Source organism: Eucalyptus grandis, chromosome 3, assembly GCF_016545825.1.
Source record: "Eucalyptus grandis isolate ANBG69807.140 chromosome 3, ASM1654582v1, whole genome shotgun sequence".
In the NCBI taxonomy this organism is placed as follows: Eukaryota; Viridiplantae; Streptophyta; class Magnoliopsida; order Myrtales; family Myrtaceae; genus Eucalyptus; species Eucalyptus grandis.
This window is the reverse complement of record NC_052614.1, coordinates 8,801,091-8,828,087: the sequence shown is the minus strand read 5'-3', so window position 1 is coordinate 8,828,087 and position 26,997 is coordinate 8,801,091. Positions and strand designations below refer to the sequence as shown.

General features: G+C 41.0%; 3 protein-coding genes and 1 pseudogene across 3 annotated transcripts; 2 read left to right on the top strand and 2 right to left on the bottom strand.

Annotated features, from left to right (window-relative positions):
• Positions 1 to 990: 990 nt before the first annotated feature.
• LOC120291472 lies at positions 991 to 4,870 on the top strand (annotated as a pseudogene).
• On the top strand, positions 4,661 to 6,031 carry LOC120291615 (subtilisin-like protease SBT1.8). The gene is made up of 2 exons (XM_039309274.1): positions 4,661 to 4,855; positions 5,774 to 6,031. Exons 1-2 carry the CDS (start codon positions 4,661 to 4,663, stop codon positions 6,029 to 6,031), a joined length of 453 nt encoding a protein of 150 aa, XP_039165208.1.
• Positions 6,032 to 6,569: 538 nt separating this feature from the next.
• On the bottom strand, positions 6,570 to 9,672 carry LOC104436404 (cation/calcium exchanger 4). Its single transcript, XM_010049165.3, has one exon. It carries the CDS (start codon positions 9,098 to 9,100, stop codon positions 7,136 to 7,138), a length of 1,965 nt encoding a protein of 654 aa, XP_010047467.2. The 5' UTR covers positions 9,101 to 9,672; the 3' UTR covers positions 6,570 to 7,135.
• A 3,825-nt stretch (positions 9,673 to 13,497) lies between these two features.
• On the bottom strand, positions 13,498 to 18,017 carry LOC104436403 (methylthioribose-1-phosphate isomerase). Its single transcript, XM_010049164.3, has 9 exons — positions 17,698 to 18,017; positions 17,504 to 17,559; positions 17,052 to 17,210; positions 16,728 to 16,827; positions 16,347 to 16,489; positions 16,154 to 16,259; positions 14,318 to 14,456; positions 13,945 to 14,213; positions 13,498 to 13,850 (listed from the first exon to the last, which is right to left on the bottom strand). The coding sequence occupies exons 1-9, from the start codon at positions 17,791 to 17,793 to the stop codon at positions 13,776 to 13,778; spliced, it is 1,143 nt and encodes a 380-aa protein (XP_010047466.1). The 5' UTR covers positions 17,794 to 18,017; the 3' UTR covers positions 13,498 to 13,775.
• Positions 18,018 to 26,997: the final 8,980 nt, after the last annotated feature.

The following is a 26,997-nucleotide window of genomic DNA, read 5'->3' as shown; positions in this document are numbered from 1 at the left end:
TGGAAATATCAATCCAAAAATAAGGTCCCTTGTGAATGTTACCCAAGCCCATCAGTTTCTCAGTCGAAAAGACTTAAAATAAACAAATGTCAAAATCGAAGTAGACCCGACGGGATTTATCTTTACAGAGTTTGGAAACATAAGTGAGATAGAATTGGAATTCGGGTATAAGTAATGGAAGAATTGAGTTGAACTTTCCCAACTTTGGTGACAAAAGTGTCATTTCCATTTGGAAGATGCACTGAGGTATGTGAAGAGTATATATGAATATTGAAAAATAAACACTCATCACAGACTATATGGTCACTAGTACCTGAATCAATAATACATGCCTTCTATGAAATGATATTTGGATAATGAGGAGTACATGCATAGCTTTCCATTTTATCATGTGTCCTCCGTTGGCTTAGAGCCCTCTTAATTTGCCAAAATTGATCCTTATTGACCGGCCGATGTGCATTGGCATGTGTCGTGACTAAAATGTCTTGCTCTTTCTTTTCTCATTTCCTTAATTTTTCATTTAATTTCCTATAATTTTCTCAAGTATGGTAAGGACATTTACAATAGTCACAGAAATTACCTTTCCTTGTTGGAATTTTTGGACTTGTTGGAAAATTTGGCTACTTGATCCTCTCCACGTGGGTGCTGAGGTGGCTCGATATCCACCATTTAATCTGGAGGTTACGAGAATAAGTCCTAAGTTGTCTGATCACACGGGATATCTTGAGCCATCCGATCACCTGATCTCATAGAGTCCATCGAATCCTACAATCAGATCTCAGAACATTCATCCCAATTAAAGCTCGAGAGTGTCCTAAGCCATTAGACGAGCCTATTAAATCTTGTTTGTTCAATTCAGAAGAGCATATGTCTTCTGCTTCCTCCGGATCTAGGGTTTGTCAACCTTGGCTGCCTCTTGAGTTCTCGAAGCTTCCATGGCTAGATCTTGTCACGAGCGAGCATTGGTTTGGTGTTGCTTTGACCATGAGGATGAGTCAATCCTCGACCTTGAGGTATTCCAACGAGGCCAGCTGTTGCAACTCCTCTTGCATTGCGAGTTGGTAGATTCAACTGAGGGAAGGGACAGGTTCCATGATGAAAATCTGGCTACGAAATGGTAAGTAGTTCTCATTTAGGATTAACAAGAAGCGTGTTACCTTTTCCCTTTCTCTGATTGTGCGGTATTGGACCCAGGGTTTCTTTGGGCCCCCATAATTTTTCTTCGGCCATTTCCAATTCATTTCACAAGGCTGATAATCAATTGAAAATCATAGAAACTGAAAGACTTCCTTGTTCTAATTCGGTTAAGGCTTGGGTTATGGAGAAGAAAAATTTGCTCTACCGAGCTTTCCACACTTCTCCTTAATGTTTTCCCAAGACGTTTGTCTATCTTCCATCAGAGGGAGGCCAACGGCTACTTCAAGGGTGAGACAGTTCCCAACCTACACTTGGACAAGCTAGTTGCACTTCCTTTAGTGTCGGGAATGATGCTGTTAATGAAGCCCTCCTTATCTTTCATAATCAACACTCGCTGGAGCTCCCATGACCAAAGAGAGTAATTTTCCGGCGCTGAAATTTACTGTGAAATCAACCGCAGTTTAGGTCCGTTGGCGGCGGTCATGTACAGGGGATCCCCTGGCTCTAGTCAGTCGCCGGTGAGACCTGCAAAGGGAAAGTAGCCGGGTCCATAATTCGGGTATGGAAAACGCAATGGACCCAGATTAGCTTGATTCGGAACCAACCCGGTCCTTGTCCTGGGTTGGAAGGTTGCCCTCCCCCTGGCCCGTTGTTTTCCATAGAGCCCATAGCATTCTGGACTGGTTGGACTTGAACGGGAATTCACTGAACATAGGATCCTGGGAATAATTGCCCTGAATTGAGCTAAGGAGGGCCTGAATTGGGTTGAATTGGGCCCGAGCCTTCTTCAAGGCTGTACGTAGTCCTATTCATCAGTTTGGTGTTCTTCCTGCAAAAATTGTCAAGGATCCGAAGGTAAGTTCTCCAAAGCTTGATTGTTGGAAGCAACTTTTGATTCACCGGACATCCCTGGTTTTGAGGCTTGATTTCTTGGCATGATTTCTCCCTTTGTTGATTGGTTCTAAGAAAAAAAAAGATATGCTTCACACGTTTGGTGTGTGAAAAAAAAAAAAAAAATTTGAGAAAAACCGCTCTGATACCATGTTAAAATATCAAATGATGGAAAGAAGTCGAGAATTTGCAAATAAGATGTATATTGCTTTCTTCTCACTTGTAACATTATGCAATCACAGCCCTATATATAATACTTGTGGTTAACTTAATTAAGGAGAAAATATATTCTAAAGATATACAAAAAAAAAAAAAAGAAACAGATTCCCAAAGTATACAATATTCTAGTTTCCAGTTGATGAACCAATGAGGATCGATTAAGTGCAACAGTATCTTCAACACAACACACACTAACAATAGCAACGCAAGAAGAATCTTTGACTATAAAGACTGGAACTCACAATGTGGTCAAGAGTTAGTCCTCTTTCGGGTTTCTGAGCAACCGGAGATCGTCCGGCCATGGCTTCTCCCGTAGCCCGGTTAACGTTCTTAGCTCTTTTTCTCCTCACCTGCCCTCGGGCAATGGCTAAGAAGACCAACGTTGTTCAGATGAGAGAACAAAGCATCCCTGATTCCATGTGACATAAACAGCAAACTAGCAATAAAATTCCAATTGATTCTGAAATTATGAATCGAAAAAAAAAAATAAACAGATCCAATAAGAATAATCAAATTTTCAAATTAAAAAAAAAAAAAAAAAAAAAGGCAATTTGGATAGACTGCCTCTTCTCGCTTATGTTATCCATTTTTTTTTAACCAAAAAAGACTCAACACCAGCCAGGATTGGTACAGCGCGAATCTCCAATCCCTCGCCTCTGGTGCTGTCGATCTCCTTTACATCTACAGCGACGCCTTCAATGGCTACGCCGCGTCCCTCAAGCCGGATCAAGCGGAGGCCCTCCAGTCATCGGATGCAGTGCCCGGGGTCTATGAGGACGTCACGTGCCATCTCCACGCGATGCGGACGCAGGGCTTCTTGAAAGTGGAAGATGAATTCGGGCCGTGGCCAGGCACGGGGAACCATTCGATGGAGGCTGATCAACCATTTCACGAAGTAATCATCGGTCTTCTCGGCATAAGGGTTTGGCCCGAATCAAAGAGCTTTGACGACTCGGGCTTCCCGGAGGTTCCAGCCCAGTGGAAAGGCGAATGCGTCAGGGGACCGGATTTCGATCCTTCCCTGTGCAACAAGAAGCTCATCGGCGCTTATTTTTTTCTCTAAAGGCTATGAAAAGGCTATAGGTAACCTTGTGAACCGGAGGACCTTAAAAGAAATGGCAGGCAAAAATGCATCGAGTACTTGACGAATTCGCATGGATATTAATGTGGTAGCATTCACTGTGCAGGTGGTAACATGACAGAGGTGCAAACCCTTCGGGACCATGATGGACATGGGACTCACACGTCGAGCACCACCGCAGGCTCCCCAGTGGCCAATGCCAGCTTGCTCAGCAGTGCAAGAGGCGTTGTTCGGGGCATGGCTCCCCAGGCCCGGGTGGCCAGCTATAAAGTATGCTGGAAATCGGGCAGCATGAGCTACGACATACTTGCTGCCATGGACCAGGCCATAAGGGATGGCGTGGACGTGCTGTCTCACTCTCCCTTGGTTTAACTGACCTGACATACTATGATGCTGCCATCGCTATTGGAGCCTTCTCAGCGATGAAGAAGGGTCTCTGCCTCCGCCGGAATCGAGGGTCCTCAACTAGCCACGCTCTCGAATGGAGCCCCCTGGATCATGACTGTAGGAGCGTCTACCCTGGACCGCAACTTCCCGGCTTATGCATTGCTTGGCAACAAGATGCAGTTCACTGGAGCATCGTTGTGTGGTGCCCCAAGAATGAGGAGCAAGCTGGTTGGCCTGGTCTACAACATGGGAAACGCAAGCATACCAAGCAACTTGGGCATGCTGGGCTCAATTGAACCCAGTGTGGTGCACGGGAAAGTGGCGGTCTGTGACAGAAGGAAAAGTTCCTGGCCAGAGAAGGGCGCAGGTGCGTGATGCCGGCAGGGTGGGAATGACACTGGGGAACAGAGCGGAGGACGGCAGCGAGGAGTTGCTGGCAGACTGCCACCTGATACCGACCATTCACATCGGTGCGAAGGCAGCTAACGCGATCAAGGAATATGCCAAGACCGATCAGAACCCTACAGCCCTGGTTGTTACCGGCGCACCAGAGGTCTATGTCAGGCCGACACCAGTGGTGGCTGGCATCAGCTCAAGAGGGCCATACTACACGTCCATGCAGATCTTGAAACCTGACGTGATTGGGCCAGGTATCGATATCCTGGGCGCTTGGCCCGACGATGTGAGCCCCACGGAATTGGATATTGAGAAAAGGAGGGTCCAGTTCAATATCCTCGCAGGTTCGTTGACAGGACACACTTCTCTCGTCCTTCCTCTGTTGAGCAAACAATCAAGCACTTGGCGTACGCTCTCCAGGAGTCTAAATCTTTTCTAACGGCTCCATTTTCAAGTACATCCGTGTCTTGCCCACACGTCAGTGGCGTCGCCTCGCTGCTCAAAGCTGCACACCCAAATTGGAGCACAAGCGCAATCAAATCGGCGCTCATGACCACCACTTACATCCACGACGACACCCGGAACCCCATCATGAAATTAGTCGATGGAACCCCATCCGCCCCATGGGCCCTCAGAGCAGGCCACATTTACCCGAGGAAGGCCCTCTCGCCAGGCCTTGTCTACGATCTCGTCACTGACGACTACATCGCCTTCGTCTGCTCCCTCAACTACGCGATCAAGCAGGTCTAGAGGGCTGTGAGGCAGACAAACGTGACCTGCTTGACGAAACTGTCCGACCCGGGACAGCTCAACTATCCCGTCATTCTCAGGGCCCGTTTGGTTCAGTTTTGGAGAAATGTCCTTGGAGAATGCAAATATGCTTTTCGAAATGCTAGACTGTTTGGTAAAGTATAACTGAAAAGTATTTGAGGGAAATGCAAGACTGTTTTGTAAACATATATTTGAAAAGCCCTTTAGTGTAACCAAATTAAATGTTTTAGTTTTAGTATTTTTAAAATTACAAAAAAAAAAAAAAAAAAAACAATGACTATGTAACATTTTACATTTTCACGTTGAAAGTAATGTAAAAGATATATATTAGTAAATTTATTTAAATATTATATTAAAATAATTTGATTATAGATTAGATACAAAGCTCAACTTTTAGCCTAGGTTCTTTTAGGTTTGTTTTCAACTTTGAATAATTTTTTTTAATTATTGTAATATTAATCATCTTCGTTAATTAATGATCATTCCAAAGTGTATTGATAAAAAGCTGAGCTATTGATTGTCAAAAAAAAAAAAACATGAACCCAACATTTGCAAAGAATTTTTATTATTATTTTTAAATATAAATATGAAACTCCGTTGCTGATATAGCGGTTGGGATGTGGGGAAGATGATCGGTTTAAAAAAAAAAAGTCAACGAATGAATAGTTGAGATAGACTTGTATTTCCGAAATGCTAAAAAATCAAAACAGGTCCCCACCTGTTTTGGGCTTTCAACATTTCAAAGGCCAGCATTTGGCCAATGACATCTCCAAATACTGAACCAAACACCTAAATTTTTTCCTAATGGGTTTTCGGGACTGAAAGTCCTTTAGAAATGCTGAACCAAATAGGACATTAGTCATGTTTAGGCCCAACAAGAATGTGGTCTAGTACATGCGCGAGGTGACCAATGTGGAGGACGCCGGGTCGGTGTACAAGGTGATGGTGGAGGCGCCAAGCACAGTTGTGGTGAGGGTGAGGGTGAGGCCAAGGAGGCTAGTGTTTAGGAAGGTGGGGGAGAAGCAGAGGTACAGGGTGACGTTCGCGGCAAGCAACAGGATGGACGAGGCTCACGGTGGGTCAATCACATCGAGGGACCGGCAGCATCACGTGAGGAGTCCAGTCGGGTTCCTGTGGGGAGAACCGTGAACTTGTGGAAGGTTTACGTTCGGGGAGAAAAGCAGTTGTACATGCTGTAAATTGGTTGAAGAAGGATGAGTACAATTGTGATGGTGATTCAATACAGGGAAGTGGGGTCATCTGTTATTTTGCTCTAGAGTTCGAACTAAACCGAGCATGCGTTGCTTCTCTCTCTCTCTCTCTCTGTGAAGATGCAGAATGCAATTCTTGTCCTCTCAATCAGAGTGCATCACACAAAAGAACATGATGACATAAAACATAGCATGATCATGCCTTCATTCGTCGAACTGACAGCAAAAAGACAAAAACTTGAACTCATACAGTCATACGAATACCATCAATTGCCGCTTTGATTGCAAACTTAACTCATTGCAGATCCATTTTACTCAAATCGGCAATTGCATAGGGATATAGGGTATGGGGTATGGTGCAAGACGCTTGCTCCATATTGGCAACCTCTCTGCTTTCGTTATTGATTGTGACATTCTTCTGTCTCGGATGTGTGGTGCCAACAGAACAAAGGGAGGAAATATGCATTACCAGAACGAGAAAGAAAGAACTTCCATATAACCGAGCCACATTTCTCACTCTTATCCTGCATGTAGCTACATCTAGGTCCAGTAATGTGCTGGCTAGTTTCTCCAATCACTAGCCGAAAAGCAACCATTCCAATCCAAAACACAAAACATATTTATGATCTGATACTTTGTCATTTATTCGTTCATTCATTTGCAATCTGACAGTTTCTACGTTCTTCAGAAAATGAGAAATAACAATGATGGTGTCAGAAGCACAGATAGCATGTCACAAGCCAATCTCACAAGTATCCTATGTTGACCTTCAATATGAAAAAAGCAGCAGCATTTGGAGATGATGGACTCTCACAAAGATAATTCAGTACTGTACATCGAGTGGATACATTCTTAAGGCCCAGCTTACAGCTCAACTATTCTTATGTAACTTTTTCAATGTGCAACACTAAAATGAGCTACATGATCCAGGCAACAGGCACAAAGCAGTGTCCGTGGCGAGAAGGGGGCATCCATATTTTAAAACACATTACCCTGACCAGAGTTCCCATGCCTCATGCCTTGACCGTCAACTAAGACCATTCTATGAGACCACACCCATAGATGTGATTAACCTTGAAACCAGAAAGACCAGATAAATTGACATAAGGCCAATCCCCAACATCTTGTTCGGTCGCATGTCATGCCGGGGCAAGACGATGAGTGACCAAAGAATTCCGCTCATCAGAAACCCCATCGTGTAAAATAGACTGCTATCCTGGGGGATTACAAATGATGCAGGTCTACTAGACCAGGCTCCAAGAAACAGTGAAACTCCCAGACCAGCAAGTGTGTTAAACATAGGCCCAGCATAACAACCCGACATTGCAATCTGCACACCATCTCCACCATTCATTGCCAATGCTACATTTGACATCAGATCACCCATAGAGTTTCCCCAGGCCAAAACTGTCAAACCAAGGATAGAAGGATTTATGCCAAAAATAACACCCAGAGCTACCAGCAAAGAAACAAGCTCGTTTGCGACTATGTAGAACCAGATTATACTCATGAAGAATCCCCCAAAGACCCAAGGAAATAAGAACTTGCGTGGTGGTTGATCAGCTCTGGTGTACACATATGCAAAAACACCAAGTACGCCCCCAGCACATATGCCAATAGCATATGCGATTTCTCTGCTCAGATTTCCAACATCATCTTGCGTGTTCCATAAAAATGCCAAAAGAATAGGTGCTAATGAAGCACTGGCAACGGCATATGTCTTTGACCATCTTTCTTCCTCGACTATAGGGATTGTCAGCCGCCTTGGTAGTGTCAGCGGCATCTCCAGTAGAGAAAATAATTTTGACCATGTGAAGGAAGAATTTCCATTGGCCATTTCATCATCATTCCAACCCCACAACTGCTTTGGGCTATCCGGATTGACTTTGACAGCCTCATTTGAATAAATTGCAACATTTGAAGCCCACATCCAGTGTGGCAACTCGCTTTGCAGATGAGGTACATCACCATCAGAGTTTGACTCAATCAGTGAGGCATAAATAGATTCGTCTTCCTCACTTCCTTGAGAAAAGATGCTTCCTCTGACAGGAAGTAAAGGTGTAACAGAATCTAGCCTTAATTTCCTGGCTTGTTTCCTCAGCATCTCATTGGCGGCAACTGCAAAGGCATAGAGCCCATATATAGAAACAAATGCAATAGCACCCCCAACACTGACCTCGCCAACAGTCAAAATAATACCAAGGCAAATCAAAGTGAAGAGGAAGAAGGATACATCTCTGATAAAACACCTCCTATCAATCTGGACCCTCTGCTCTGCCACAGAGAAAGAAACAGCCCCCACGACAACACAAGTAACAAAAACAGCACCACCCAACACGCTATTGAGACCCACTGCCCCTGCATCTTTCCCCATAAATGCGGCAATGCTGGCAAACACATCAGGAGCCCCATTACCAAGCGGAAGCAGAGAAACCCCTGCAACTGTGGGCGGCAACTTCAGAAGACTAGAAAGCTTCTCCAAACTACAACAGAAGTAATCTGCTGCAGTGTTGCCCAACAAGTAAAACAGAGCAACCAGCCACAGTGCCAGCACGGCATACCCCACACCCGTGAATTTCTCGCAATCACAGTAGAAGAACGAAATGTAATGGAAGAACCCACCGGCATTACACTCAGGATTGGCGATCAGATACTCGCACTTGCTCTTATAACCTTTGTGCTCATACAAACCAGCGCACAGTTTAGGATTCTTAGCAGTCAAATCATTACCGACGGACTCGTCCACACTCACCGTCCCATTCAACCCAGTAGCATTAACTTCAGCAACCCTCCGGTGTATCACCTTGAACCGATCAACCCGATCAGCAAAACCCCTCGAGCGCCAACCAGAAGGCAGGACCGAAGGCGAATCCCCCAAATAGGAACCCCTCCTAAAGAATTCATCTTGCGTATAGAACATGTATAACAAGACCGCGGCGCAAATCCCATTGAAGACCCCGCGGAATTTAGGGTTTCCGGCGAAGCCATATCGCCCGGGCTCCACCATACTCCTTCTCCCTTCAGCCCCCCACCCCCACCCCCCAAAAAAGACCCACTAAACAGAAAAGCCCCAAGCTACGATTTTGCGGCACCCAAACACTCCCGAAGACGAAGATCAATCGAGGGTCTCAACGGAATTGAAACCCCAGAACGCGGAACGATCGAATTGGAAACTCGTCGGCCAAAGAACACCAGATGAAGGGCGACGAGCGGGGACAGCGGGAAATTTCCCGAGATCGTGTCGGCGCCTGAAGAGCGAGAGGTACCTGAGGGGGGCCGCAGCTTCTGGGTAGTTTCTCGAGATTTGTCCGGTCGGGGGGGTGGCTTGGCCGGTTCTTCGAGGGGGTGTCGTCTCGCGCGAAAGGACGGACCGATCGACGCAGGAGCGAGAGGCGAAGCCGCGTCGGACAAGGCGGGCGGCGGATTGGGTACGACGTAGAATCGAGAATTGTCGTCGCGAATGGCGCTAAGAATCGATTCCTAGCTTCCTTGGAGTCGTAAACTTGCCCCGTCGTTCGGTCGTGCGTTTTGACGCTCTGGTTTTGAGGCTTCGAGAGCTGGTTGGTGAGGTGCACTGGTCTCGCTTCTGACAGAACGAAAATCCCAAGCTAACACATTTTATTTCTTATGATAAATTTAATTAAAAATCTTAAGTCAATATATTAATGATAAATTTATCCTGACTTAATATGAATTTCAATATGAGACCATCATATAAATTGAGTTATTGTTATGTATCATTTAATTTAATAAATTTATAGTAAAATTTGACGAAAACTAATAGAAAGTAAATATATCACAAATGTACTAATTTGTGATTTTTGGTAATTTAAAATTTAATTATCTGATAAATTTCTAATAATTGTACTAGTTTGAGATTTTTACTGATCTAAAAATTGGTTTGGGTTAAATTTAATATATGTGTACTAATTTAAGGTTTTTTTATGATATTAACCATTTAATTAATGAAAAAAATAATAATTCATTTTTTACCTCACAAATTTTTACGCTGGAAATTCTTTTCTTGTGGAATTAGGATACTTTTCTTAGAACAAAATACGACTTCACGAAACGCAGAGGCTCTTTTCAATATGAACAACAGTTAATTTCCATGAATGGGCGCTTGCATAATTAGCTTCCATTTTTGTTGCAAAATGTAACGAATTGTAATTTGATGTATAACTTTAATTGGATGGAATATCCGACACTAGTTTCTCTCCTCCTAGAAGGCAAAAGAAAAAGATATATTTTGCCGAATGAACATTTACTTAAATTTGGAAAGAAGAAAATAAGAGAAGCATTCTAAACTTCCCTCCAAAGAATAGAAAGAGTAAAGTTGGCAATTGCACGATAAGAACAAAGGTTTTTTTTTTTTTTTTTTTTTTTTTGGTAGAACGATAAGAACAAGGGTTAATACCTTAAAAAATCCTAATTTGGCACACCTATAACGATTTTACCCCAAACTAATTTTTTGACCACCAAAAACCCCAAATTGATACACTTTAGACAAATTACCACAAACTAGTATGGTTGTAACAAATTTACCTTCTGTTAGTTTACGTTAAATTTTACTATAAAATTACTAAGTTGAATAACACGTGACAATTGATTAGTGTATCAATTTGGGATTTTATTCTCCATTTGTTATAGTTATACAATTTTTGTGATTTTTCGTGGTATTAATCTAATTTAACAAATTCTATATTTATCACAAATATACCAATTTATGGTTTTCGATAGTCAAATAAATTAGTTTGAGATAAATTTATCACAAGTGTACCGATTTAGGGTTTTTTATAATTACTCAAGATACATTTGTAACAAGTGTATTAATTTGAGATTTTTCAAGATATTAATCTAAGAACAATTAAAGAACTTTCCCATGGGTGGCTTCTTCCTAAAAAGTAGGTAGAAACTTCCTTCTTTTACTTTTCTTGTCATTTTCCTTTGTCAATTCTAAAATCTTTTTTCCTCTTTAAAATCAGTCAACTAAGGGTGTAAATGATAATCATTTTGCTTTAAAAATCAATTTCTAGGTAGAAATTAATTTTTCTATTTCTATTTCATAAATGAGGTATAAACGAGGTTCTGAACAAAAATACATGTTTTATAATAAATAAAAAATTTGTCAAATGAATTTTCTCTCTCCCAAATGGTGGGGGGAGGCAGCCGACATGCAAGGAGGCTGGTATTCGATAATTACTAGTTGGCGTTTAGCATGTGGCAACTAACGATCGGCAATCAGTGTCCGACGACTGTGCATCTGATGACAGTTGATCTGCAACGATTGGCCAGCAGCCAACAACAGGCATCCGATGATTGACATCAAGCGTCTAGCATCCAACAATTAGTGTTCGGCATGCGACAGCCAGTTATTAACATCTAGCATTTGGCGACAGGCGACAACCGATGTCCAACATCCAACGACCAGAATCCAACATCTCGTGGGCAACGAGCAAAGTGCGCAATGACAAAAATGAACGATAAGAAAAGTTTTCACTTCTTACTTTTGTTCTAAAATTAGAAAAGCTAAAAATTTTAATTTCCAATTTCTAGTCCAACCCTACTTATGAAGTAAAAATTTGTTTCGGAAATTGAAAAAATGAAATTACGTTACCAAACGAATTTCTTTTCCAAATTTATTTTCGGGAATAAAAAAAAATTAGAGAAAGATAATGATCATCATGTTTGTCTGAGTATATGAAGGCTAAATTGGAAATAAAAAAACGCAGACAATCAATGGTTTTGATTAGATATGTAGATGAGCATTTCAAGTCAATTCTTAGTTTTATCTTTCCTTCTTAAATTGAAATATAAATTTTGTTCTTGGAAGAAAAGTTCAAATGTGACAATTTAGAAGTGCTCTGAAGCGAACCATATCATGCAGGCTCTCAGTCCCGATGGGTCGAAAGATACAAATTTTCCTATTATTTGATTACTTAATGAGTGTCGTGGAGCCTCTTTGACAAAATCGAAGTAAAAAAAAAAAATTATCACTTGAAAATTTAAAATTACAAATTACGTTGTTCAAAATTTTATTACAACTGTTCGAAACTCCTTGAACTTTGACACCATTGCATTATAGCGCTCAAATTTTGGAAAGTTGCATAACAAGTAGTCGAATAATGATTAGAAAACAAGCGACAGCAACCTAAATCAATATTAGAGAGGAGTAATCTGCAAACTTTTCGAAATTTGAAGGCTATCATGTAATGATGTGTAATGATGTCAAAGTTCCCTTGGGGGGAGGGGAGGTGTTAATATGTAGTTTTCCAAAGTCTTGAGGGCTAATGTGCAACAATGTCAAAGATCACGAGATTTTCAACAATTTTCCCTTTTCCTATCTTACAGCAGAAGAGGTAAAAAGGCACAGCCATAATCAATTAGCTGTGTCATCCCAATCACTCCCAAACATCGAATGTTATTAAGTACTCCCGGCCCATATTAATCCATTTCACACGAGCTATAAGTAGAGATGGCAAAATGGGTCTTAGACCCATATATGACTCATTTAAAACATAAATAAGTCATATATGGATCACTTATTTTTTAAAGAAACTAGTTTTTTTTTTTTTAACAGGTTAAAGAAACTAGTTAAATGGGTTTAAAAATGGAGCTTAGACTCATAGGTGGATCTTAAGTGGGTATTAAATGGGTTAGATTTAGCACTTATTTTCAACTAAAACCTCACAATCTCTTTCTTCCCTCTTTAACTTTACAAAAATATTTTTTCTATAAAAATCGAAATTATAATTATATTTTAATTTTAATTTTTTTTTTTTTTTTTATTTTTCTTTCTTCTTCCTCCTTTCGGTGGCCAAGCACGACAATAGCCGACAACCGGCTAGGCGAGCCTCGAGCTCGCCAACATTGGGCAAGGCTCAAGCCTCGTCGACGTTCGACAAGGCTCGAGCCTTGCCAATCTAGTGAGCCTTGAGCTCGCCAATTGGCGAGCCTGGGTGAGCTTGAGCCTCGCCTCGTGGCCGATCACCAACGTCGTCATGGCCAACGGCTGGCCAAAGAAGAAGGAGAACAAAAAGAAAAAAAGAAAAGAAAATTAAAAATTATATTATTAACAATAATAAAAAATAAAAATAATAATTATTAAAAATTAAAATTGAATTTTTTTAAAATGATTATTTTAAAAATTATAAAAAATGTCCATTAAATTTATGTTGTATAAAACTATTTTAGCAATACCATTTTTAAAATATATATAAGAAAAAAGTTTTCTTAGGTTTAGTCAAATGGGTCGAGTATAGGTCAAAAAATTTGCATTGCAATAAATGGATCATAAACGGGTTAAATTGATTGATTTGGGTCGAACCATTTATTACTCGATTTGACCCACCCATTTAACAGGTCTAGCTATAAGATATGCGATATGCTACCCACATTATTTAATGACTAATGTTGGGAATGCCCATCAAATAAAGCAACACGGTTCATTATATGATCAAATTCAAGAACCTCTTCATCAAATCCCGGGGCTTCGACCATAACCTCTTTCTGTCCTAATAATTTCAGCTTCTGCTAATCACTTTCAATTCAGAAAGTCAGATCAGATCACATATAACAAGGCCGCCTCGGCAATTTATTCAATATCTAAGTGAATTTTGAGTTACGGCTAAGATGAGCATACGACCGTACTCTTTCTCGTTGTTCCTGTCGCACCCCAACTCTCAGCTCTTACCATCTAGCTGAAGTGCGAATGCTTTCATGTCGAAAGCATCACTGCCCTTCTTGGTGACAACACCCTGGTCAAATACATGCATAAACAGGAAGTTAGCAAAATATCCTATGCCAATACATAATTATACTATCAATTAGCTTGTACTTGAGCGAGGGTACCTTCTCAGTTATGATACCAGCTATAAGATTTGCAGGTGTGACGTCGAAGGCAGGATTCCAGACAGATATGCCAGATGCAGCAACTTGCTCCCCGAGGCCTCCGCGTGAGTTCAGCAATTCTTTCGCAGATCGTTCTTCAATAACAATATCTTGACCCGAAGAAAGAGATAGATCGACAGAAGTCAGAGGTGCAGCCACATAAAAGGGAATATTATGATGTCTTGCACACAAGGCAAGACTGTAAGTTCCAATCTTGTTAGCGGTATCACCTGCAAATTGATATTAAGTTCATTAACATGCTTCCTTGGAGCAGCTCAAATAAGAAAAAAATAATAGGAGAGAGAATTAATATTAATTAAATGCTTCAAGCTACCATTTGCAGCTACACGATCTGCTCCAACGATGACAGCATCCACCCTTCCTTCCTTCACTAGTGCTGCTGCAGCACTGTCTGCAAGAAGGGTTGCCGGTATCCTCTCATGGACCAATTCAAAAGCTGTAAGCCGAGAACCCTGGAACAGGTGTCAAAGACATTTGCTTACACAAATGATAGTAATCACAAACAAACCAAAAATTATAGCCCAATTTTCTTCATCACAATCTACTGATACAATATCAAAGTTTGTTAGGGCAGTCGTAAGCCAGACCCAGGTTTCCCATTGCTTGGAACAACAATGCATTCTTCATCACTTCTCAAACAAGATACTACCCCCAGTGCACCTGAACTCCACTTTACCACTTTCAATAGTGTCCCTTTCATACAGTATACTCAGAGATAACTTCACCATCAATGTTTCGTGTTTCCTATTGTCATTGTCCTAGAAGTCCTTTCCTCAAATTTCCAAAAGCAAAAAAAGGTACCAAACGATGGACAAAGAAGGGGGGCAAGAAAGGAGTATGGATTTTTCTGTCATAAGTGAAAATAACAAAATTTGATAAGTACATACTAATTCTGAACTATAATCCAGAATGAAATCGATCATTATTATTCTCAGCTTCTAATGCAATGTAAATACCTGCCTGCGTGGATGAGAACAGATTTTTGATGAGCAATTCAAGCTCATAAGAAAGTAATTGTAAGTCTTCCAAGTCACAATAGGATATTTAGTTATTGTCATGACTGCACGAATCCTCTGTACAGTAAGCAACTGTATTGACAGTCTATTTCCGCCATCATACGTATCATTAAAACTGCAAATGGCATATGACCCTACACACTAAGAGGCTGTTTGCCAACTTGCCAAACAGTGATAATTTCCGTTCTTTTGTTCCCGGAAGTAGATTTGGAACAGAAATTCGTTTGGTAAAATTTTTGTTCCTAGAAACAAATTTCTACTTTTTGTTTCCGAAAGTAAATTTGGAATAAAATTGATGAGTAAAAAATAGTTGATTCTTTGTTCCCTGAAACAATTATAAAATCAAGACCCCTATTTTCTCTCTTTTCTTTTCTTTTTACTTGTTCTTCCCTCTTTCTTTTTCTTCATCTGCTGCCACCGCCATCGTTGCCGTCCGCCGCCGTCCCCTACCCACCACTACTAGTCTTTGGCAACCGGTCAAGCGAGATCACCGGAGGCTCGCCAAGCTAGGGGGAGATCCCCCGGCCACCGGCAACCAGGTGAGGCTCGCCCGGCCACCGGCAACCAAGTGAGGCTCACCCGGCCACCGGCAACCTGGCGATACTCGGCTAGCCCCGCTGAGGCTTGGCCGACGAGGCACGGCCTTGCCAAGGGCCGGCGACACTCTGGTGAGGTTGCCGGCCCTCGTCTAGCCAGTCACCGATCATCCCAAGGCCGGCAACTGGCTACTTGAAGAAGAAGAGAAAGAAAGGAAAAAAAGAAAAGAAGAAACAAGAAAAAAAAATGAAAAAAGTAATAAAATTATTTAAAAATTAAAAGAAAATGATTTGAAGTAGAAATTTTGAGCATAGGACCGAATGCAATTCTATTCCGGGAATTGAAATTTTGGACAGTTACCAGATGGCTTAAAATACTTAGAAATTATTCTTGGAAATAGAAATGTTACCAAACACACCCTAAGCAGCACAAGCCCTAAACAAACACTAAGCATGGAGTAATTTGCTTGACTGCATCTACATAGTATATGAACAACCTACAACTACATCCAACAATCCACCAATCCCAATGATCACCGATAGCATGCAGAATACATAAAGAATGTGGATACAAACAATCAAGAGATAAATGTTTACTTGGTTGAATGGGCGTGTTTCTGTGCAATAAGCCCTTTCCAACGCCCCTTCAGTATGAAGTGCACGGATTACGCCTAAGGCTGTACCATATCCAGCCGTAGCAAGACTGAGAGAGAGAAACAGAGAGAGATAAGGATGCTGTGTTACAGTGACCAAGGGAAAGAGTGGGACACCTACAATCAACTTAAAGTACCTGCCAGTATTGCAATGGGTCAACACAGAGAGTCCTTTGGACTTTTTCTGATTTAGCTTAAGGAATGAGGCTCCATAGCCACCAATTGCTTTGTTTGAAGCAACATCATCTTTTAGCATGACTTCCGCAGCTTCTGTATAAGCCTACGTAACATTGAAAGGAAATTTCTCTAGAAATTGGTAGAAAGAAAGAAAACTTCTCACTGATTAACGAGTTCAAGAAAAGAAAAATGGATTCTTTTCTTTTTTCCCTGAGCAGCATGTCATTTGTTTCATAGATGTCTTTTATCCTTGATATGCACCACAATAGAAACTTGGCGGAAAGATATGCAGAATTAGTGTTTCCTTGATTCATGAAATAAAGCAGAGTGGCAATTATTACCTGAAAGATACTTTTGGCTTCCGAAGCTGTTGCAGCAGCATCAGAGATGACTTCCTTCAGTTTTGTTGCAGCATCGGATAGATTCACGGCAGTTGGCCGACTGAAGGAGCACAAAAGGTCGGTTCATCGACAGCAAAAGTTCAACAGTGACTGTTATGTTCCATGACACTAAAGCAGCTTAACCATGGCTACATCAGTTCAAGTATGGTCACGCATTTGCACAATTACAAGAATATAACAACATCTCAAAAGTTTCAATCAAGACTCGCAAACATGTTCTTCCATAAACAGTGGACAGGACCTCATCATCTGCCACCACAATACCTCGAAACAAGATAATCCAACTTCCCAATGAGAAAAGAGGCCGCCTCAACAGCCGTCCCACTAAAAGCATCCAAGTGATACACTTCCACCGCCAAAGAAAGTGCAGCCGCAATAGCAATAGCCGGCGCCCCGCGGACCACCATATCCTTTATCGCATGCCTGAGCACAAAAAGAAAGACAAGCTCTTCTCACAAATCCTTTCACTGCCGTCGCATCCACATCCCACACGACCGACCTAATCTAACAGAAAAAACTCTACATCTATATGAATGAATGAAACTGCATCGAAACACTTATCCCAACGAAGGGTATACGCTAGACTCGAGGACATGTACAATAATAAGCAGCAGAAGGACACTAGGGTGGACTTGGAAATAAGGACCATTTCAAGAAGCGCAAAAAGGGCTCCCCGTCATCAACAGAATATCAAGATTTGGCTCAAGAAAAGATACCATCCATCAGTAGCGTCTTTTATATCCAGGTAGACCGTCTCCAGGGGAAGCTTTCTCTGTCAAAGCCGGAAGAAAACAGTGAGACTTGCAACCGGGAGCACGAGAGAAAAGGGCAAAAAGGCCGAGCACAGGGGAGGGAGGCACATCCCCAAATCGATCCTCGACCCAAGAATCGAACTGGGAAAACAACCCACTTGGTCAAGCAGCCGGAGGGAACCGCGCTCGTAGCAGATGGACTGCAGAGAAGCGTCCGCGCCGCCGCCATTGGAGGGGCTCGAATCGAGCGCCATTCGACCGCCACCCGGGAACCGACGAGAGGACCACCGGCGAGATTTTCGGGGCGGCGGCGGCGGCGGCGGCAGGGACCGATGCCGAGGAACTCGGAGAGCGATCTCGGCTCGTAAAAATGCGAGCTTTTGCCTTCGATTCCTCAATGCGTGGACTCTGCCATAGGGAGAGGAAGGAGGCGGCTGGCACTGGCAGCCTCTTTTTTGTCGTTTTGCTCGCTTTGTGATTAGTGGGGGCGCCGTTTGGTATCTGTTTAATCAATTGAGCCGCACTTCGGAGCGCAAGGTAATTAGCGCATGACCCATGTCGGTCTTCGCCAATAAAACTGCCGTCGTTTCTATCCCCCCTCTCCTGTAAGTTTTAAATTATTTCAAATTATTTGACAAATAAGGAAGAAGGAATAATTGTGCTTTCATAAGCGGTCGTGGCCGTCATGAACGGAAATTTATAATCTTCTATGTGACTTTTATGATTAAAAATACAAGATTATATATTCAAATTAACAATTCTCAAGGCAAACTTATAATAATAAGCAGGACAAGATGATAGTGACGGAACATTTGACTGGAATAATAATTTGTGAAAATCGATGAGAGAGATATTAAAAATAAAAGTAGTTGTGTTGGATGGCTTGATAAAATAACATAAAAACAATAAATATTTTCTTGAGAAAGAGAGAGAAAGATGGAATGGTATTTCAGTTCTTCAAATGGAAAAAGAGTGTCTTCACCAAAATAAGAGTGAAAATTTACTTTGTTACATTTAAGGCTACAGTGGGGATAATCTTAAATTGATCTAGGATCTTTATCTTTGTAACTATGCAAAAGAATTTTCCATCCTCTAAGTGATGACGTGTTCCATTGGGCAAGAAATCTCTAATTTGAACTTTTCCAGTTATATATAATAAAATAAAAAAAAAAGGATATATACAGTGAAAGTTTCAAAACTTGTCACGAAAGTATAATAAAATCATAAAATTTGTCAAGTTGATACAATCGAATTCTTCAATTATCTACGTCCATTTAGACTAATGGAAAATGTTAATATGACTTTTTTTCTCTCTCTCCTATGTGGCAGTGATGTGGCTTAAATTCTAATTTATTTAACTAAAATATTAATTGAATGAAGCAAAAAAGTATTTCAAAAAACAAAAGGGAAGGAAAAAAAAAATGAAGCTATGGGCAAGGGCGGTAGGCCCTTGATGCCACTGCCACCCCATCCCCGAAAAGGGCTGGTGTGGGTTGGCCAGAGCCGGCGAGGGTTGCCAAGGTCTAGGCCAAGGCAGGCGACCCTTGCCGATGGCAAGCGAGGGCCTGATGACCCTCCACACAGTATGGATGACAATGACCCTCCACACAAATCTGGATGAGGGTCGTCAATCCTCATCCGACTATGGTGGCCCTCAATGAGGGTGCTAAACTATGCCTGGCTATGGTGGCCCTCGCCGAGGGCCACCACTCGATGGAGGGTCACCAAGCCCTCACCTGCCATCTGTGAGGGTCACCGGCCTTGGCTAAGGCCCCAATGACCCCATCGGTGCTCATCAAGCCCTCGCTAGCCTTTTCCGACAACAAGATGGCAGCGACAGAGGCCTCTCGCCCTTGCCTTGGCTCTTTTTGCTTTGTTTTTTAAATTTTATTTTATTTAATTAATCTTATGATTATGAAATTAGAATTAAATTCAAAACGACGTCGTTTTAGTCTTGTGTTTCATGTCTTAGCCACGTAGGAGAGAGAAAATATTTTAAAAAGCCACATTAGCATTTTCCATTAATGAAATTGATGATGTTAACTTTAATATTTGATTACATCAATTTGACAAGTTTTAGGACTTGATTGTACTTTTTATAAATTTTATAACTCAATTATACTTTTATAATAAATTTTAGGATTTCTAACGAATATATCCCTATAAAAAAAATATACTCTTTGACCATGTGGTACTTTTGGGAGTATTGTACAAAGATGCTTTGCGTGTTTAGTAAACTTGTCAAACAAGTAGATTAAGTAAAGGTTGGATGAATTCAAAATATGTACTGACCTAAATTCCCATTTAACTCTTGTTGACCCGTTTTTCATATAATATAATTTTAGAGGCTCCTATACTTGATCATACCCGCGGCCAACTCACACCGAACGAACCGAATCTGATTCTTAGCAATTTTTTCCTGTAAGTATTAAAAGCAAATTGATCACGAAAAAATTAGCAACGACAAGGCAGTAAAAAGTTTGACCAATGGAGATACTGGGGCACATCTCCTTTTATTTCTCCCGGTACTAGACCTAGAGACCATGCGCGATCGATTAATGTGAAAAAAATCACTGAAAACATCAAAGTAAAGTCTATTTGATTAACTCAGATGAGCCTTCTCTCTCCTCTTTCTCATCTTCACACATTTTTCTTTTTCGACCTTCATGGGGAGAAGGATATGAGCTACATCTCTCCCTTCCTTCCCTTTTTCTTTGACTGTTTTGATTCTTTATTTTATTCTTCTTACTTTCCTCTGTTGGGGAAGATTTTCCCTTTTGATCTAGTCTAGATCTAAAGGCTCCTATCTCTCATTTCGGAGATATTTCTATCCAAATATAGTCTAGAATTTAGGATTTTTACATGTATAATTTTGAGGTCTTGCTTCCCTTGGGTTTTGTTGGTGCACAAGTCTAATTTTGAGGGGGACCGGAAGAGTTTCATGAAGGTTTCGCTCTCATGGACATTAGATCTGAGATCGGTCAATCTTTTTACTCTTTTTACTCTGAACAACTATGGTGTTAGGGAAGGTGCATCTAGATGTGCATTGTCAAAAGGAAAAGCCATTGTAACATATGTATATCTCGATATGTGTTGATTATTGAAGACGGATTTGGTAATCGGCCACCAATTTTGACTTAAAAAAATTACAAATCTGCACTCAATCTAGAGCTTATTCTCTTTTGAATCTATCTCGAATTTATCTTTGATTTGCAGTTTGACTGCTTTATATCTCTCTTATATTTCTTTGGAAATGAATGAAATGTCACATATTCTAGCAGTGTTCATTGGTTGGACATTGGCTAAGTTATTGATGAGGCCAATCAAATATGACGTCTAAAATAAAATCTGATGTTGGACGTTCTCATTTAGTGTCCTTGTACCCATTAATCGTGAAATCTTAATTTATTTAAAGTACTTAATCCCCCACTAATTTTTCACAACTTGGAAAAGGTGTGCGGCACTATAGGAAAATCGGAGGCGAGGGATCGATCATCTATCGGGTCGGTAAGGTATCAAGTCAAAGGGACATCGGAGAGTCATGTAATGAAGAACGTACTGAGGAGAGGTCGGTCCGATCCAGTTAGTTTGGACACAACTTCATCCCGTTTTGTTGTCTGCCTCGTGGAACGAGTGGGACGACCTTATGGTCCTTAACGGGCCATGAACACGACAGCTGAGGATAGACAGGGAACCTTCAATTGTCCTGAGAAGTCCTTCTCGCGGTTGTATTAATCGTACGTGCCGTTGAAAAGCAGGCATGAGATCGGAAATTTCGATGGGGGATCGCCGATCAGTCTGAGGTTTTTTAATCGATAAAAAGGTGGGAAAGGATGGGTAGCACTCGTGACTTATTCTGGACGGCGTCGCAAGGGTCTGTCACCCGTCACGATCAGAACAAAGTCAAACGGGAAAGACGATGCTGAGTCCACGATTACATAATATGACTAGTGACTTTAAGCATGCGAATCCGTAATTTTGGCTGAGTGTTTTCCTATGAAAGATAATGGAATGTTCGGGTTCAATCGTAACTACTCCAATTCACTTGCAACTCAGAAGCCACGGTCAAGGTTAAGAAATCTTTTCCATGCCGATCTCAAGTTAAAATATAAATTATGCAACGCTATGAATATCTTGATAATAAATAACAATTCCATATTAAAACAAACTTTGGAAAACTCATGTCCAAATTAAAGTGAGAGCATGAGAGAGCAATAATTGGGTTAAAGCAAATAGCAAATTCATATTATTTTGAGCTTTGCAATTTTAGACTTATTTACTGAATATAAATAATTCATATAACAACACATCCTACTAAATATGGATTAAGAAATTGGTCTATAACCTATTTTGGCATGCTACTCTCGGGAAATTATTAGGGATGTGCAAAAGTACTAGAAATCGCACAAATCCATTCCCAGAATCAATGGTTCCCTGGGTACCAATTCGGTTTATGGTTCTAATTTATTGGAATCAGTGAGTACCGGTCTGGTTTCTTCCACCCGAATCGAATTGATATATAATTATGTTTACGTAAATCATTTATGTACTCTTGAGTTTGACATATTTGAGCCTGATAATAACCAAAGTGAGTTCAATTCCAACTCTAAGGGCTCTTTTGAGGAGTTTGATTCTATGGGTTAGATGAAAAACATGAAACCTCTCTTATGGGTGTTTCCTATGACTAAGCGAATAGCTTGGGTGCTATTGGGATTAACGGATCCCGAAAACCGGATTCAACACTAAATCGAACCCTTAAAGTAATGCGGAAGACGAAGCCCGGGAAAACACGTATCGCCGATCCTAAAGTACACCACGGATTCGAGCGTACCTTGTTAGTCACAGATTAAACACCGATGCTGAAGATCGAGAAAGAAATTCTGATCCGATGATGTCAATTCGCCTTGAAAGGGAAACGGCGTTGTCGCGACCCAATCTCACCGCCCCTCGAAATGTATCCAAGGTTGGGAAAGGTCGGGTTTAGGGATACTTGATCTCAAGATCGCGAGCTCTCCCAAGCTCGTACCCCGCGTGACAGTAGGTTTATTATGCGATCTAGGTATTTAACAACCTAAGAATATACATGAGTCGCCACTAGCCTCAACTTTGGGGGTCGGCTAGAAACCCAATCGAGGGTCGGGAGTGTTCCCTCGATTCCTACGCAACCAGATATCTAGGTTCGGGGACTTGGGTTACGCTAATATTGCTATTATTGCCCTTTCGGTACCTAAACAGTATGTTGTGTTTTTCCTAACATGTCCATGCGTTTCTTTTTACATTTTTCAGGATCATCAATTCCTAGACTAAGTGATCATACGTGGCGGATTACTTTCATTCTATTCTATTTCTAAAAAATGAAAAGAAAACAATCAATGAAATTGAAAGCACAAGATATGAAGTAAACAATCAAGAGAAAACAGTAAACCTAATCATGCAATTCTAAAGAATATAAAGAGAAAACAATCGAGAAAGAAAGGAAACCCGCAACTCGTCAGGCTTTATACAATGTATAAAACCCGAGACATATGTTGGGAAAATGAGCATTACATGATAACAGTCGGAGTGGACATCGACCTTCACCATCTTCACGCCTTCTCCATCTTCAGGATCCTAATCTAAACCTAATCTAATAAACCTATAACTAGGTATATGCAATGGAAGGAAACAAACAAACATATCAAAACATCAAAGAACAGGACATTATTAGTGTTCAAAAATGGTGACTAAAGTCATGAAGTCCTTACACCAAATTCTAAGTGAAATCCCAAGATTTAGCATCATTATGTATTACACCTAAATCATCTATCTAACAATCACACACAAAGCATATAACATGACAAACATTCAAGCCACATGACCTTGGTCCTCAATCAACCCAAAACAATGAATGAACCAACTAAAGATCACTTATTCCAAAACATGCACCATTGAATTCACTCAACATATGTATTTAAGGCAAACGGAGCAATTAATGTGTAACCCACATGGTACCTAAAGCCGTTTTGTAGACAATTAATAAAGGATGTCATTCCATGAAGGAAGCACCTCAAGATTCCTAACGCATGAATTTCTAAAAAATATTAAGAACATGAACAAGTCAATCAAGAATAGATCATAGTAGCATGTCACACTGTCATTCTACAACATATTGAAAGCAATTTGGACAAATCTACTATTTCATCTTAAGACTAACAACAACTAGCCACAGAAAAGACAGCATTGCAGTTCAAGACAAATTCCAGATTTCAAAGCTCAATTTGAAAAAAAGGAAGGGCAGGGCAAATGATGGGCAAATTGGACAAACTAGGCATCGTTAGAAAGCTTAAGGTGTCCTTTAAGAATTCCTATTAGGTGACAATTGCAATTTAAGTCTTTTTCTAGCTCAAGCAAAGCCATTTGTATAAATGGTCAGATCAAATCATAACAAGCAGAACACATCAGCAGATTAGTGCTCTTTGCAAGAAGCATCAGGCAGGGCAAATGATGACCAAATCGCACATATAATATGTCATTAGAAAGCTTGAGAAGTCTCCTATAAATCCTTAGAAGGTCATGAACACAATTGAAATCATTTTCTAGCTCAAACGAAGACATTTAGCAAAGAGGTCAGATCAGTAACAGAAACAACCACACAGACCAGAACAACTTTCCAGATTCTGGAGTAGACTTTTAAAGAAAATTTCATGTGGCTAATGATATCGGATCAGGACGTATTATAGCTCGTTAGAAAGCTAATCAAACCATCTTTGACTTTCATGAAGACATCGAGCACAGAAAACCACAACAACCAGCTCATATCAATTCATTTGCACAGAAGGTTAGATCAGCGAAAGAAACAGAAAATCAGCAAGTAATGCAGGTCACTGAGGAGCGGAACAAAGGCATAATGAGTTTCCAAATGCCTGCAATCACTGATGGAAACTTGAACAGCACTAATTTGATTTTAATCTAGAACATGATGTTTTATTTACCTTTCTTTATCGAAACAGGACATAACAAAACATGTTCAGACGACAAACAAATAGGCATGAAGATCCATATGACTCTCCTCGACCATGGCAAAACTTATTTCATCAATGGTTCAGTTTCAGACATGAATCAATTATATCTACCGATCAACGGTCAAAAGACATTCGAAAGCCAACTCTGATCTAACTTGAGCATTTCATTATATATTGTAACTAAAAGCACGTGAATTTACAAAATCCTGGAAGAGATCAAGGTCTATCAAAAGTAGAACAGGGCAGCAAGGCAAACATACAACCATATTTTTTGCAGTTTTTATGTGAAGGACAACCTTGACCCAAAAATAGACATGAAACCAGGAAAAGGCTAAACTCACATTAACTTTTAACCTGAAGAAACAACGAGACAACAAAAAAGATAAGAAGACAGAAAAATAAAGGCTCACGATATTCAAAGTTTATTCCCAGCACGGTACAGCAGAACCTAAATCAAGAAGACCTTATCCAATGGATAAGCAACCCATTATGAAAAAAAAAGAAACCATCATACAAAACAGAGAAAAGCCAACATAATCTAATATTAAACTGCACAAACCCAAGCTACCCTTAACAGAACACCAGATGGTTCTCACCGTAGATCAAACCGTGTTTAGTTATGGTGCATGGATCCAGAGGCATATCAGGTGCAGGGGCAAGGGTAATGCTTGTCACACCTTCGAGCAGGTTTTTTTTATGATGAAACAGATAGTGAATGAAAGCATCCCAGGTGCCTTGGCTCCTAGACAGAAATCCTTATTTCTAGGCCAATTTTTCTAATTACAAAGTAGCTTTCGAATATGCCATTGGCGAGCGAGAAAGAGAGAGACACAATCGAGTCAGAGAACAATTCGAGAGAGAGAGCACAACAATTCGTGCGTGAAACAGAATAATTAAGAGAGAGAGATAGAGAAAAACCTGATCCAGAGAGAGAGACACCGATCGAGCAAGCAAGCGTATGATTTCCGAGAAAAAATCAGGTCTTCACGATCTTCAACCGCCGGCGCTTGATCTTCAATCGTTCGCCAATGGAGGAAAACCTTTACCTCCGACCGGAGCTCGGGAAAGAACAGCGAAACAGAACCGAGGGAGAGAATTCAGAATCCACAGATTGAAACCGCAAACGAAACCCTAACGGATCGAGAGTGATAGAAAGAGAACTCACCGATCCGGTGAGCCCAATCCCGAGAGAATCGAGTCGGACGGGCCTCTGCACCAGCGAACCGAGGATGATCCGCCGAACTAGATTCGCCGCCGTCGTTGCTGCGGCTACCGTCGCTTCGGATCGAGTTAAATCTGGCCAGCAGAGAACCAGATCCAGCGAGCAGAGAACCAAGAGGGGGAGGTCCGCCGAGAAAGAATCAGATCCGGCGGAGCCAGAACCGCTGGCGTCGTCGCCGTCGCTGTCACCGCCGCTGATCAGCTTCGGATCTAAGTCTCTCACCTCGAGCTCCTTCGCCGGCGGTTACTCTATCTTCTAGGGTTTTTCCCGAAGTGCAGAGGAGGAGGTCGAGATTTAGAGAGCGAGCGTCCGAGAGAATCCCCCCAGAGAGCGTCCCCTCAAGAGCGAGAGAGAGAGAGTGAGAGAGCCCCCGAGAGGAGAGAGAGAGAGACCCAAAAAAAAAAAAAAACGATTGTGAATGGCCTCCTATATATTTTTTTCTTTTTTTTTTTTTTTCTCCTTTTTCTTTTTTTTTTTTTCGTTTTCCTTATTTCTTATTTTTTTCTTTTCATTTCATTTCATTTTTTTTTTGTTTTCTTTTGTTTTCTTTTTGTTTTCTTTCTTCTTCTTTTTCTTCTCTCTGTTTTCTTTTCTTTTCTTTTCTTTTCTTTATGTTTTCTTTTTTTTTGCTTTTCTCTTTTTCTTGGCTCTTTATTTATTTTTTTGTATTTTTGCAAAATGGATGATTAAAATGTCGACGAAAATTTCAGGTGTCAACAGGCGTCACCTTAAGCGTTTGGAGGGAAAGAGAGAGTGAGGAACGTACGTTAAAATGGCCAAAGGGTTCGTTCTCTCTCTCTCTCTCATCCCTTTTATACGTTCCCTTATCAATGGGCCCTAATTCCGTGGGCCGGGCTTTTAGGCCCAACATGGGCGGACGGGCCATAAGCCCATCACTAATAAAACCATCATCTCCCACTCGCACATGGTGGACAGAACAGAATTCTCTTTACCTCTCTTCAACATTCATATTGGTGAATAATCCGTGCGACCAGCATACTTTGAGAGCTCGTTGCCATACATCTGTTAGGAATATATAGCAGCTCATAATGAGCATCACATCCTGAGTAGATTTAGTATACAGTACCCTAGATCAATCGATCACATTTATATCTCTCTTGATCTCTTTCAAACAATGATATATATATATATATATATTGTATTCACAATTATGATTATCACAAAGACAGTCATAATTGGTTAACCGGTGAATACAAAAACTACAATGTGATTCT

Coding starts and splice junctions, on each gene's coding strand:
- LOC120291615 (XM_039309274.1), top strand. CDS start 4,661: ATGACCACCACTTACATCCACGACGACACCCGGAACCCCATCATGAAA. Junction 4,856..5,773: donor TCAACTACGCGATCAAGCAG/GTCTAGAGGGCT, acceptor AATGTGGTCTAG/TACATGCGCGAGGTGACCAA.
- LOC104436404 (XM_010049165.3), bottom strand. CDS start 9,100: ATGGTGGAGCCCGGGCGATATGGCTTCGCCGGAAACCCTAAATTCCGC.
- LOC104436403 (XM_010049164.3), bottom strand. CDS start 17,793: ATGGCGCTCGATTCGAGCCCCTCCAATGGCGGCGGCGCGGACGCTTCT. Junction 14,214..14,317: donor AGATCGTGTAGCTGCAAATG/GTAGCTTGAAGC, acceptor ATCAATTTGCAG/GTGATACCGCTAACAAGATT. Junction 13,851..13,944: donor CTGGTATCATAACTGAGAAG/GTACCCTCGCTC, acceptor GTATTTGACCAG/GGTGTTGTCACCAAGAAGGG.